The sequence below is a fragment of the Mustela nigripes genome, chromosome 10 (assembly GCF_022355385.1).
Source record: "Mustela nigripes isolate SB6536 chromosome 10, MUSNIG.SB6536, whole genome shotgun sequence".
In the NCBI taxonomy this organism is placed as follows: Eukaryota; Metazoa; Chordata; class Mammalia; order Carnivora; family Mustelidae; genus Mustela; species Mustela nigripes.
In genome coordinates, this window is record NC_081566.1 from 62,434,719 (window position 1) to 62,448,652 (window position 13,934).

The 13,934-nt window shown below is 46.4% G+C and overlaps 1 protein-coding gene across 6 annotated transcripts in view; it reads left to right on the forward strand.

Moving 5' to 3' along the window:
• SLAMF6 (SLAM family member 6) overlaps positions 1-12,287 on the forward strand; it is a 32,542-nt gene extending 20,255 nt beyond the window's left edge. Inside the window, exons 2-8 of one of the 6 annotated variants that reach the window (XM_059413516.1) lie at positions 2,457-2,789; positions 6,717-6,977; positions 7,404-7,532; positions 7,780-7,818; positions 8,887-8,966; positions 10,544-10,618; positions 11,008-12,058. In XM_059413516.1, the coding sequence (XP_059269499.1) occupies positions 2,457-2,789; positions 6,717-6,977; positions 7,404-7,532; positions 7,780-7,818; positions 8,887-8,966; positions 10,544-10,618; positions 11,008-11,043 (953 nt within the window). In that variant the 3' untranslated portion in view covers positions 11,044-12,058. The other 5 variants (XM_059413515.1, XM_059413513.1, XM_059413512.1 and 2 more) reach the window with 5 other exon arrangements.
• The last annotated feature ends 1,647 nt before the right edge of the window (positions 12,288-13,934 follow it).

Genomic DNA, 13,934 nt, shown 5'->3' on the forward strand with positions numbered 1-13,934 from the left:
ATCTACTGGTGCAATTGCTGGGTCGTACGGTAGCTCTATTTTCAACTTTCTGAGGACCCTCCATACTGTTTTCCAGAGTGGCTACACCAGCTTGTGTTCCCACCAATAATGTAGGAGGGTTCCCCTTTCTCCACATCCTTGCCAACACCTGTCATTTCCTGACTGGTTAATTTTAGCCTTTCAGACTGGTGTGAGGTGGTATCTCACTATGGTTTTGATTTGCATTTCCCTGATGGCAAGTCACGTTGAGTATTTTTTCATGTGTCTGTTGGCCATTTGGATGTCTTCTTTGGAGAAATGTCTATTCACATCTTCTGCCCATGTCTTGACTAGATTATTTGGTTTTTTGGGGGTGTTGAGTTTGTTAAGTTCTTTATAGATCTTGGATACTAGCCCTTTATCAGATAAGACACTTGCAAGTATCTTTTCTCATTCTGTGGGATGCCTTTTAGTTTTATCAACTGTTTCCTTTGCTGTGCAACTATCTTGATGAAGTCCCAGTAGTTCATTTTTGCTTTCATTTCCCTTGCCTTTGGAGACGTGTCTAGTAAAAAGCTGCTGCAGCTGAGGTCAAAGTGGTTGCTGCCTATGTTCTCCTCTAGGATTTTGATGGATTCTTGTCTCACATTTAGGTCTTTCGTTCATTTTGAGTTTATTTTTGTGTGTGGTGTGAAAAAATGGTCCAATTTCATTCTCCTACAAGATGCCCATCAACAGATGAGTGGATAAATATGTGAGTATAGATATATATGTATATCTCACAACGGAATATTACTCAGCCTTCCAAAACGATGAATTCTTGCCATTTGCAATGACATGGATAGAACTAGAGGATATTATGTTAAGGGAAATAAGTCAATCAGAGAAAAACAATTATATGAGTTCACGCATATGTGGAATTTAAGAAACAAAGCAGAGGGACACAGGGGAAGGGAACGAAAAATAAAATAAGACAAAATCAGAGAGGGAGACAAATCATTAGAAACCCTTAACTCTAGGAAACAAACTGAGGGTTGCTGAGGGGAGGTGGGGGAGGTGCTGGGGTAACTGGGGGATGGGCATTAAGGAGACCACTTGATGTGATGAGCATTGAGTGTTAAATGCAGCTGGCGAATCACGATACCTCTGAAACTAGTAAGACATTATGTGTTAATTAATTGAATTTAGATTTTAAAAAAATAAAAGAAATATAACACACTGTGAGAAAACTATACAAATCCTAAGTGTGAACTCAATGAAATGTCATAAAATGAATAAATCTGTGTATCAAGTCACAGGTCAAGAAATAGAACGTTAGCAGCAGCCCAGAATTCCCTGTCTACGCTCCCTTCTACCTGCTCTCTCCTTCCTCCTCAAAGGGGACCACTGTCCTGACTTCTAGCAGCAGATTTGTTTTGCCCGGTTTTAAACTTTCAATAAATGGAATCAATAATAAAAATAAAAGCAAAATAAATCTTTGCTCGAGATTTTGCTTGTGATACTCACCCATGTGGTTACTAGAGGGTAGAAGGGCTAAGACAACTGACACGAGCACGGAGCCCGATGTGGGGTTCGATCCCCACACCCTAAGATCATGACCTGAGCCAAAATCAACAGTCAGACACTTGACCAACTGAACCACCCAGGAGCTTCTTATATATATTACTTTGATCTTTATCAGTTTTATCTCCTCAATTACACTATAATCTTTTTGAGACTAGAAAAGGTATCTTCTGGTATCATAAAAAGAGCACAAAGTCGTGCAGTCAGAATAGTTAGGTTTGAATTCTGACTCATATTCTTTATCTGGACAACTCACTGGGGAAATGAGTTAAACTCTTCATGCCTCAGTTCCTTTATCTATAAATGGGAATAGTAATATCCATCCAACCTGCCTCCCAGAATTGGGAATAGTAATATCCCCTCCCAGAATGGGGATAGTAATATCCATCCGACCTGCCTCCCAGCATCAAAGGAAATAATGGATAAGAAGAGCTATAAATTCTCATGATCAGTCCTCTAAGCCCCACAAACATACTACGTTGAGCAGCGTAGGTAATCGGTAAGGGTTGAGCTTTTGTTAAACGTCATCAGCAAAGACTGGTGGTTTCTAGAGCCCATGCCAGGGCATAAATGAAGTTCCGTGTCCCCGTCCGCCTCATGCCCAGAGAACTGAGAAGCTGGAGTCAGATATCGTGGTCATGACCCAGGAGTGACTGGCTCGTGTGGGAGGGTGGAGCGGGCCAGAACCATCTGGGCCAACTGCCCATGATCCAGGAACGCCACACATTTTGTTGGGGGTAGAACCTCTGTGATTGTCCGTTTCAGCACTTCTCCTAACCCCTGTCTGTCTACCTCCCATTTCTGGGCTTGGGTATCAGAAGGCTCTCGCAGATGGGTAGAGTTAGGGGAAAGGGTGTGGGGAGCAGGGGTAGGCCGAGGGGATGGTCATAGCTGTTTCCCTTCTGTGCTTACAGGGAACACAGCTTCGCAAGACAGCTCAAAGCCACTGAGAGTGAATGGGGTCTTGGGGGAGGCGGTAACCCTTTCCCTGAAGCCTCCTGTGCCGACGGGTATTCAGTCCACCACCTGGCTTCACAATGGAAACTCCATCGCCTTCATACTGCCGAAAGCTGTCTCAGATTCCAACTTTTTCGTGACTGACCCAGAATGGAAAGATCGACTGCAGCCGGCGGAGAACTACTCCCTACGACTCAGCAACCTGACCGGGGCAGACGCAGGACGTTACTGCGCCCAGATGACCATTCAGACTTCTAAAGAGTTCTCCTGTTACACTCTGCAGGTCTTCAGTGAGTCAAAGCGTGGGGTTTAATTGTGTATGGGCTGAAAGATACTACAGAGGTCAGATCCTATGTGACCACAGGGACGCACTGTAGCCTAGTGGTAAAAGGCATGGCTTTGTGGTCAAACTGAGGTCTGGCAGAAAAGCAAGCCCACCAGTTCGTGGCAGAGTGGAGAAGAGAACGTAAGTCTTGTAACTCCTGGCTTCAGATGCCATCACTCTCGCTCACACCGTAAAACAGTTCCTCTTGACCAGCACGTCTCCAGAAGTAGCAGAAGTGTAGTCACTGTGACTCTCTTACTTTGTGCATTACTTGTATCTCTAGTATATTCTTCACAACAGCGTCATGAGGCAGGTGCCACCCTTACGCCTGAGGCCTCGAGTCAGTGCCAGCAACCTGCCGGCAGTCATGGAGACAGTGCCTGACATGATGCCTCCTTTTACACGAAGGCCGCTCTGCCCCCGCAGAGTGATCAGTGTAGAAAATAGTGCCCTGTAAAGATGAGGGGATAATAAGAAAGATATTTTCTATCAAGGTTGTTTAACTTTTTTTTTTAAGATTTTTATTTATTTATTTATTAGTCAGAGAGAGAAAGAGCACAAGCGGTGGGAGCAGCAGGCAGAGGGAGAAGCAGACTCCCCACTTAGCAAGGAACCCGATGTGGGACTTGATCCCAGGACACTTTGATCATGACCTGAGCTGAAGGGAGATGCTTAACCAACTGAGCCACCCAGGCATCTCAAGGTTATTTAATTTCTAACAATATTTCCCCCAGATGGCTCAGGTCCTCAACATAAAGTTATAAAAACTACGAGACAGCTTATGAATCAGATTGGGGTAGGGGAAAACCTCCTTTTGGCAATCAATGCGGTTCAGAGATGTCATGAATGGCTTTAAGACAGTAACTTGGTGGGGATGTTGTACAGGAGATCCAAGCATTCAGTTGGCAACTTTAAAGGCCACCAAGATTCTATAATTCTTATCTCCTCCAGAATCCATGGTATCTAAAATTCACCCAGAGTCCTTTGTGTTAAGACATGTAATCCAAAAAAAGCACTTTAGTTAAAATAAAATGTCACCACAAATAGGTTACAAGTGAACCTTTAGAATCCCCCAAAAGGATTTACCATTTTAGATTGGTCAAAGTCATGTCCCTAAAAGAATAAGACGCAGAACATGTAAATATGATGGGAAAGAGAGATTGTCTAGAAAGGTCTGCAAGAGGAATTCCAACCAAAGGGGCAAAATCACCCTGGGACAGTGTACTAGTTTTTTGAGGCTGCCAAAACAAAACGCCACAAATATGGTGGCTTAAAACAACAGAAATTTTATTCTCTCACAATTCCAGAGGCCTTACAGGCAAAATCAAGGTGTGGGCAGGGCCACACCTTCCCTCTGGAGGCCCTAGAGGGCAATCGGTTCTTTGCTTCTTCCAGCTTCTGGGTGTTGTTGGCATTCCTTGGTGTTTGTTGGTCTGTGACAGCATCACGCCAGTCTCTGCATCCTCCTCTCCCTGTGTGATCTCCTCTTCTGTCTCAAATATCTCTGTTTTCCACTTACAAGGACCCTTGCCATTGGATTTAGGGCCCCTCCAGATAATCCAGAATCCTCTCCTCATCTCACTTAATTACATCTGCAAAGACCCTTCTCCAAAGAAGATTTTGGGAATTAGGACAGGGGGATATCTTTGGCCGAGGGATGGGGAAGGGAGGGTGTCATCATTCAACCCACTACAAGCAGAATCACGCAGGGTGACCAGGACTATCAAGGCAGAGCTAGGACCCTGGAGAGAAGACAGACATCCAGTTAAAAATCTGAGAATAGACCCCATATTGGGCTCCACTATACTTGTTGAGACAATGTTCTTCTGCCATTCTTCAGAAGACCAAGCGTGACTTCCTCTGCAATAACCATACTCCCCACGTTCAATGCCAATCCTTTCTCAGAGCCTCTTGGCTCCGGAGTGCCAGGGAACAGGGGTGATTTCTAAATGGGGTGATCAAAACAGGCCTCTGAGTAAATAGCTTTTGAGCCAAGACCTGTTGGAGGTGAAAAAGTGAGCCATGTAGATGTTTGAATGAAGAACCATCTAGCATAGGCATTCCCTGTGCCCAGCATGCTCAAAGAACACTAAGGAGGACCAACACCAAGGAGCAGAGCGAGGGGAGAGTAACAGGAAACAAGATCACTAAAGAAATAGGGGCCATGTCTGCGAAGGCTCTGAGAACCATCACAGATACTTTGCCTTCTACTCTGTGAGGCTGAGGACCATCAGAGCATTTTGAAGAGCAGTAATATGATTTGGCTTACTTGTTTAATGTATCCCTTTGACTGCTCTCTTAAGAATAGGCTCCAGGGGACAGCAGTAGAAGCCAACTCCCAATTAGGCCACTGTGACAAGCCAAGCAAGAGTTGCCGGTGCTTTGCACCAGGGTGGTAGCCGTGGAGGTAAGGAGAAGGGGCTGGACTCTGGGTATAGTTAGGAGGTAAAGCCACAAGGATGTCCTGATATGGTATCAGAGGAAGCGGTGAATCAGCTCTGGGGTTTTTGGCAACCCGAAAGGCGATTACCAACAAGGGTGCTGAAGGCTACGGACTGAGCAGGCTTGGGAGAGAAAAACCGGAATGCTTTTGAACATGCTGGGTTTGAGACACACATTATATCCAAGCGGAAATGCCATGTGGGCAATTTTATATTCATTAATTGGAAAAAGGTAACAAGATAGATTGAGGTCAGCCGCGGACACAAATTGAGGGAAATGTGGCATTCATGCCAAATATTTGCCATTGCTGTGCTAGGCACAGTCTCAATTAATCCTCATAATTCCCTAAGGAGTTGGTATTATTGCCCAGTTTTACAGATAAGGAAACTGAGGTTCGGAGAGATTAAAAACCTATCCGTGGTCGTGTAACCAGTAAGCGACAAAGCCATGAGTCTAACCTAGGTCTTCCTAACTCCAAATCCGACACTTGCCATTACACAAAATCTCCTTCCTGTAGAAATATGTCCCACCTCCTGCTCCATTAACAAAGCTTGGAGCATCCTTCAATCTCTTCCTACCAGATCCGGTGGGGGCAGGGGGGTCATGAAGTTCTCCTCTGGGTCACCATTACCCTCCGGCCAAGTCCATGTCGGTGGCCTTTTCTGTACTTTCCCATTTCCCTGTTGATTCACAGCTACTGACCTCTTAATAGCCAATATTTTCTGGCCTCTGCTCTCAGAAATTCCCACAGCAGATGTTCTCTCACGTGTCTGAATGTACTTCTTGCTCCCTCGAGTTGCTCGCTCGTTCAGTTTCCCTCCTTTCCCTGGTTTCTCGATTCTCAACATTTCCCTCTGTGACTTGCTGGTGTTCCACACCAGAGTCTCTTTGCCACCGTGGGAGCCAGCACCGATACAGTGAGTCCGGGATTCCTGCAGATTGGTGAGAAATACAGTTCCGCAAGGACGTTAAGCTTTTATTTCCCATCCCAACCCGGGGAAGGGAATTGTGATGGTTGAGGAAACAGGGTTCTTGAGTCTGGTCTCCTGGCTTCTGCCCTGGCTCAAGTACAGTCGACCCTCAGCAGAACCCCCAAATGTCTTTACACGAGGCTATGTGCAAGGCTAGAAGGGACTCCAGGAATAAACTGGGCCCAGAGAGTAAATCAGGCAGCCCAAATCATCTAACGAGTCGGTGGCTGCCCTGGTGTGTCTCTACCCGCTTCTCCCTCTGGCTGCTCTGTCTCGTGTGGAAGCCCTTCATCATTTGGTCACCCCAGACCTTGGTGTCGTCAATTAAGCAATAGAAGCCGACTGACTTACAGAGTACACAGACCATAACTTGGAGTGTTGAGTGGAATGCAGAATCATTCCGTGGCGGGAAGGATATTTTTCACAGAGGGCTGAAGCAAGCCATTTGTTCTTAGTTCGGGTCTTCTCTCTGCTCGCAGGACGGCTGAGGAACGTACAAACTGCCAGTCACACTTGGCTGTCTGAGACTGGGACCTGTGAGATCCATCTGACCTGCTTTGTGGAGAACTCAAAGGACACCTTCATAAGGTGGCAGGTTGTAGGAAACACATCTGTAAATGAAGCAAACCTCTCCATCTCCTGGGACTCCAGGAATTCCGGGGAACAGGAGTTCACCTGCATAGCTGAGAATCCTGTCAGCAACATATCCCTCTCTGTCTCCACACAGAGACTCTGCGAAGGTAACAGTCTGTCTCCGGTGCCTCTGGGAGCTTTGAGCAGCTGTGGGGTGGGGTGTGTCCCTCCTGCCCAAGGTGATTCCCCAGAACAGTGGCCCCGTGGGAGGCAGCCGAACACTGTTAGGAGAGTTCAGACACTCCTGCAGGCTCTGTGCCTCTCACCACCTCCAGAGGCCTCGCCTTCCTCCCTCCCTCCCCAACCCCACCTCCAGCTCTCTCAAAGCTCAGGAGCAAGGTCCCTGGGGAGTCAGAACTGCTCCCCACTCTGGCTCTAGCAGGCTCCTGTCCTGTCTGACTCCCACTCTCAGAAAATCGACCCAGAGCCAGAGCCTAGCCAGCCCCCAAAAGGGGGCCTAAACGAGGCTCAGCAGAGGCTCGGAGGAAAACGCTCCCTGTGTCTCAAATGCAACTTCCTTTCTCCTTTTTCAGGTGTTTTGAGTACGAAAAATCAGCCTGATGCCAAGTGGATTGTAACTGTGGTTGTGGTTGTTTTGATGTGCACAGCCATCACTGTGGGGTTACTTGTTTGGAGGAAAAAAGATCGTTTGTGGAGGACAGGTAAAAGGAGGGAGGCTCGTCCACTGGGACAACCCCTGGGATGCGACCAAAGACCTGCTAAGTTTCTAAGGGGAGTGGGTCCGACCGGCAAATGCCCAACCAAGCTTCAAGGTCTAGCTGCATTGCACTTCCCGTGCAGCCCACCTCCCCCACATCCTCTAGAGAGACACCTGTGGGCATGGGGTAGGGTGTGGGAGCCTCTCTCACTACACTCACAAATTTCAATTTACCTGATTTTATTTTTCAGGCATCTTTCATTTCTCTACTCCACAAACCCAGAGTCCTGGTGAGCTTGCAGAATCTTAGCTCCCAATCATAGAACAGATGGGGAGAGCCTAATGGAGGAGGAAAGGGCTAGTCAGAGGGCTGCATAATGAGAGAGGAGGGAGTCGGAATGTCATTATCGAGATGGACCAGATGGTGCAAAAGGATATGACCTGTTACTATGCGTGTCTCTCCCCTCTGGGACCTAAAGGACCCCTTACAAGCATGCAAACCAGTCACTCATTCAGTTTCTTCAAGTGGGATTAGGGTCATTCCCCGCCCTGCTGATGAGAAACCAGGTGCCAGTGAAATGTTCATGGCCTGTCCATTATCAACCAACAAGCCTAGGGCAGGAACAAGGTTAGAGCATCAAAGGTCCAAAGACAAACTGCTTGACCCATCACTCTTTCAGCCAAGGTTTGAACACTGAGTAGATGCAGTCTAAAAAGAAAGTATGATATAGAGTCAGGAACACAGGTTCTGGCTTCAGATTGGCTGTGAGTCTCATTTCCTGGCTGAGAGATATGACACTGTGTGTAGAGGACAAACATGAGGTTCACAGTCAGAAGGCAGGCAGCACTTTCTGTTCCATCACTTCCTGTTGGACTTTGTACCAAGTTAATTGAACTTTCTGAGCCTCCAGTTTCTATAATAGAATATAATATAAATAATAGAATATAATACAGTCCTCTAGAGTATAATCCTCTAGAGTATAAAATCACTTACAATATAATCTGAGAAGTTTAACAATATTATATATGTGACCTAATCTGGCTCCATTAAAGGAGCCAAGGAGGTTCTCTAGCCCTTGTATAGGCAGTGCTATTTGGTCCAGGAGCTCCCTGTCCCAGTGCAAACCCAGAGGTAGACTCCGAAGCTTTAGGGTACCTCTAAGAGGTAAGGTCAGAAATAGAACACATGGCTTAGAAGGTTCTGATTCAACCCAGAACTTCAAAGACTGTCAAAAATGAATGAACCCTAGGGAAGGGCATTGCCTTGAGCAACTGTCTCTTTAGAGCCAAAAAGTGCCCTGGTGTAGGCAAAGGTCCCAGGAGAGCAGGACACTGACTGCACCTTCCTATGTTAACAGCAGAGACCATAAGGAACATAGACTATGTCTCCGTCTCTCCAGGGAATACCGTGTATGCTCATGTCACACATCCAAACAGGGTGAGTCTTTTCAGCTTTATACTCCATCATTGCCATGATTTGTATAGCCTTTATTCACAAACTTGTCACCACAATCATCTGACTAATCCAATGATGCACACCATGAAGGAGAGGAGAGGCAGTGGCAGGAGCCATGGCATTGTATGTGGGACGTAGCTAGCCCCCAGGGCTCAGCCCCATGGTGTGTTTGCTCATACCCTGCTTCACATGGTCCTCTAACTGCTGATGCATCAGCAAGTCTTGTCCCTTTTCAGCTTAATTACAAGCTACCTGAAGTGAAAATTACGTCTTCCTCTCTCTTCCCAATGCATAGTAAATAGTTGCTGAATGGATCAGAGTTCACTTAAGTCAGAGTTTCCAGAGCAGACAATTCGGTCGCAGGGGATTTCTCACCCTGGATGCAGTGGAAATAGGGGAACTCAGAAACAGTCTCTCAAGAGAGGAAGTGGGGCAAGGATTTGCAACAGTAGAAGACGGTAAGGCATGAGCAGGCTTCAACCCTCTCCCCCCGCTGCAACATAACAGATGGCCTTGGTCAGCCACCAGGAACTCTCCCGCCACACATCAGCAATTTCACAGCCCCCCGCCCTGCACCCAAGTGAAGCACCTGGAGGTGAACATTTCTGAATAATACTATACGTCTTCTGGAAAGTAAGCCAAGATACCTCAGCATTCGCCAACTCATGGGAGCAATGGTCCAGCTAGAAGTCTTAGATTCCCCAAGTGAGTGTCAAATGTCACACAGCCCCTCACCGTTACTTGCAAGGTAGGCCCCTTGAAGACAGGTAACAAGAAGGGGTACTCTCGCTTATTCAGACATTTCTTTCAAGGTCATCCTGAAGACAAGATGAATCGCCCTCAACAAACCAATACATGAATCTCCAGCAAATTTTCTAACTTTTTCTTTAGCAATAATTATACTTTGCAGTGTCCCAGAGGTTTTAATAAATATCTTAAATATTCCTTAATTAGTTTTAAATGTCAAAACGTGTGAGCACAGGCACTTCTGCTGTTACTTCTGTGTTCGTATTCCAAGCAGAACCATTCTTCGGACTGGGGGGTTCCTCCTACTTTTCCATTCCCCGGGCTTGAGGAGAACCCAACAGCATGAGGACAAGGCAATTCGAGTCAAGGGACACACTAGAGCAGACAATACCTCCAGTTGTAACGAGCAAAGATCTAAGACAAAAGACCCAATATTTTTGTACACCTCAGCTATAGAATTCGTTCTTAAAATGGAGGAAGGAGAGCAGAGTTGGAGGCAAGAAAGAATCCTTCCTTTTGTTCACACCACCTACCAACAAGGTCACCCTTCTGCGCCTTTCTGGCTCTTGAGCTACTGGTTTGCTGGGCTGTTGTGCTTCTGTGTGGGCCTCAGGAAGTGTCAGTAAACTTCTCAGGTTGGAGAGCTCATGGTGTTTGGTCTCCAGCTCCTCTGGCCACACAGTCTCTAGCCTTTTCCTCCTGAAGAACTTCAACATCATGCCTCTATATCACATTGCCTTCCCTCAGAATGCATCTGTGCATGAACATCTCTTCGTCTGTGTGAGACAAATGTGTGTGGTTATTTTTTGCAGCAAATAAATAGCCCAATACCTGTGAAAAGCAGTGATTTCTCCACCATTTACTCCACAGTTCATCAGTCCAAAGAGGTAAGCCCATGATTGCCCCCTGTTCTCACATCTTACCTCTCTCCCAGACTTGTAAGTTTACAGTCAAAGTACAAGTAAAGGGGTCATTCTATAAATGCAAGAATACCAGCAGGGTATAGAAAGCCTCAGGACATCACCAAAACATATCCAGAAGTTATCTTGTATTTCAGGATCTCCACCCATAAGTAGGTTTTCAATGTACCTGAATTTAATGAGTTTTTTTAATTCAAATTTTAATTTAACTTTGCCTTAGCTATCAATATCCTTATCCGCCTGTTAGTGTTCTCCAGACCTTCTCTACAGGCATGAGAGGTAGCCTGGGAGGCTCTGGTCTCTACTAACCTACTTCATTTTCCTTTTTTCCATTAGAGTAAACCTATTTCTTCCAGGACAACTGCCCTCAACAATGTCATTTAAGTTGTTGAGAGGTCTCAAAAGGAACTCAGCTTCTTCTCAGACTCAGAGTGACACAGCTTCTCCTGATCCCATCGGGGAGATCACAGCTTGGTTTCTGCCTGGCAACAGAATTTGAATATTTAGGATTATCCCTTCCAGTTCCTCGGACTAGAACCTGCTCAAGTACATCAAACATCTTGGGAATAACGTCATTTCCAGCGTGTGATCCAAATAACATGTTCTAATCTGCTCCAGGCCAAAACATGCTTCCGTGAACAAGCCTGGACATTGACTTTCTCTTTGGGAACTGACAGAGTTGTGTTTGACAGAGAGTTATAATTCAAGGACAACCCCTCTTCCCCTTTTAGAAAGCTGGATTGTGATTCACTGGGAGGGAGTACAGTGGATTTGTTATGTATGTTGTCTCTGGAACTGGCTGGGCCTATTTCCAAACCCTCACATGTGGTTTATAGACATACCTCCTGGGACATGTTCTGCAACCTCTTGAGCTCTGGTCTCCTAGACTGAAAAATGGGGATCAGCCTGTTACTCAAACCAGGAACCAGATTTAGCCTTGACTTCAGCTGTTCCATCACCAGGCCCAAATATGTACTGTAGACGGACCCAGTTCTCTCCAAACCTTATCCACCACCCTGTATTAACTCATGATCATCTCCAACATGAAATGTGACAGTAAGCACATTTCAAATTTCCCCAGTTTTTGCTCTTATCTCCCTCTGATCCATTCTCTACAAGACAGCTGGAGAAATATTTTTAATATAAACCAGATCCTTCACTTGACTGCTTAAAATTGGCCTTGCAAAGGCTTCCCAGGCACTCAGAAAGAAACCGAGTCTCCGTAGCTCTGGATGGCTTGGCCCACCTGCAGCTTAGCCATCACGCCTCCCTCCCTGCCCCGCTCTGATTTGGCTTCTCTGATTCTCTTTCAGCCCCTCCATCAGAGGAGAGAGTTTCCTCACATCTGCCTCAAGACCCTTTCTGCCTGCCTCCTTACTCTACAGGTCTCCATATATACATGTTACCCTCCAAGAAAGACCTTCAGGCCACTGGACCTAACCCTAAACCCTGTTATGCTGCCACACCTTATGTGTCATTTATCATATGCCATTAAATATTTATTTTTATTTAAGGTACTCTACTGTACCCTCTCCAGGAAAGGGACCATGATTATTTTATCTCTGTATCCAGAGCCTCTGGCACATAGAAAATGTTCAACAGATACTTTTTAATAAATAAATGAATGTGTGGTAGAGTTTTGTGAGAATTAAAGGCGAGCTACCTGCAGCTCCCTGTGTTGGGGCTTAGCACACGGAACAGCTCGGTGAGTGTGAGCATCTCTTCTGCTGCTGTTGTTTCCATTATGAAACTGCATCCCTCCTGAGCTGACAGAACCTTCTCGCAAACTCCCAGCACAAGAGAGGAGATAGGATACATCCTCCGTGTCCTGGTTCCACATCATTTCCTACCTTTTTCCTCTGATCAGATTTTAAAATTTCATTCTTTCATCTCTAGGGAAGAATTTTCTAATTTTTTGTGTGAGTTTGAAATTTTTTTTTTTAGATTTTATTTATTTATTTGACACAGAGAGTCAGAGCAAGAGAGGGAGCATAAGCAGGGCCAGTGGGAGAGGGAGAAGCAGGCTCCCCGCTGAGCAGGGAGCTTGATGCGGAGCTGGGATCCCAGGACCCTGAGATCATGAACTGAGCCAAAGGCAGATGCCCAAGAACTGAGCCACTCAGGCACCCCAAGTTGGAGATCTTTAAACAAATTATTTTCAACACTTTATTGAGGTAGGATCGACACACAAAAAGCTGTCCATACTTAATGCACACAACCTGATGAGTCTGGAGATAAGAATACATTCGTGAAACCATGACCACAACTGGTACAATAAACATATCTGGCACCACAAGAAGTTTCCTCTAATCTCTTTAATTTTCAGGTTTTTATGTGATAAGAACACTTAACATAAGACCTATTCGAGTAGCAAATTTTTAGGTGTACAGTACGATATTGTTCATTATAGGCTCAGCGAGGCACAGTGCCTCTCTGGGACTTACTCCTCATGCAGGACTGAAATTGTACACCCTCTCTCCTTACTCTGCAGAACCAGACTAAGGGCTGAGTCACCGGTCCATCTTCCCCAGAGTAGTACTCAGCATCGCAGGATAATGGGTACAAGCTCCATTATTCTCCTTCCCTGCTGAAGGAGCAGTCGTGGGAGGCTGGGGGCGGGGGAGGTTGTGCGCTTTCTCCCAATCCTGCAGAGCCAACCAGCTGCTGGCATCCCTGCTGACTGCTGCAAGCTGGGTGCTGTTTGTAGGGCCGTGCATGGTGGGGTGGAGCGTGCCCGATGGGGTGACCTCTGCAAGGGCCGACACAGGCCAGCTGCTGGGCTCCACCATTGGGCCAGCTGATGGGCAGGGCCCATGGGCTGGTTTTGGAGATTCACATGTCAGTCGCCATGAGCCCCATCCCCTTTTCTTTGTTCTTAACTGCCCCTCCATGAGGCAGAAATGCACATTCCCAGGCCCGTTTGGAAAGGCTGGGAAAACCGGCACACTCGCTTCACTTTCTGTGTCTCCTGTGAGAGGAACCACAGACTGAGGGAGTCTCTCCAAGCACTGGGCTGTGCCAGCCTGGGGGCTGGCGGATGTCCGTAAAGTGAGACTGTTCTCACCCTTTGCAACATGGCTGTTCTCTGATTTTGGGTTCCACTGGTTCCTAGGACCTCTCAACGAGACCCTGGACCTCTAGTAAAAGTGTATTTGTCCATGAATGGCTCTTCCATCGGTATTCCTGTGGGAGGGCAAGGCTGGGGCCCTCTTATCCCACCATCTAGCTGACGTCACTCTGCTACATCTTTCCTTGGTGTGTCTTTTTCTGATCACAAAAACAA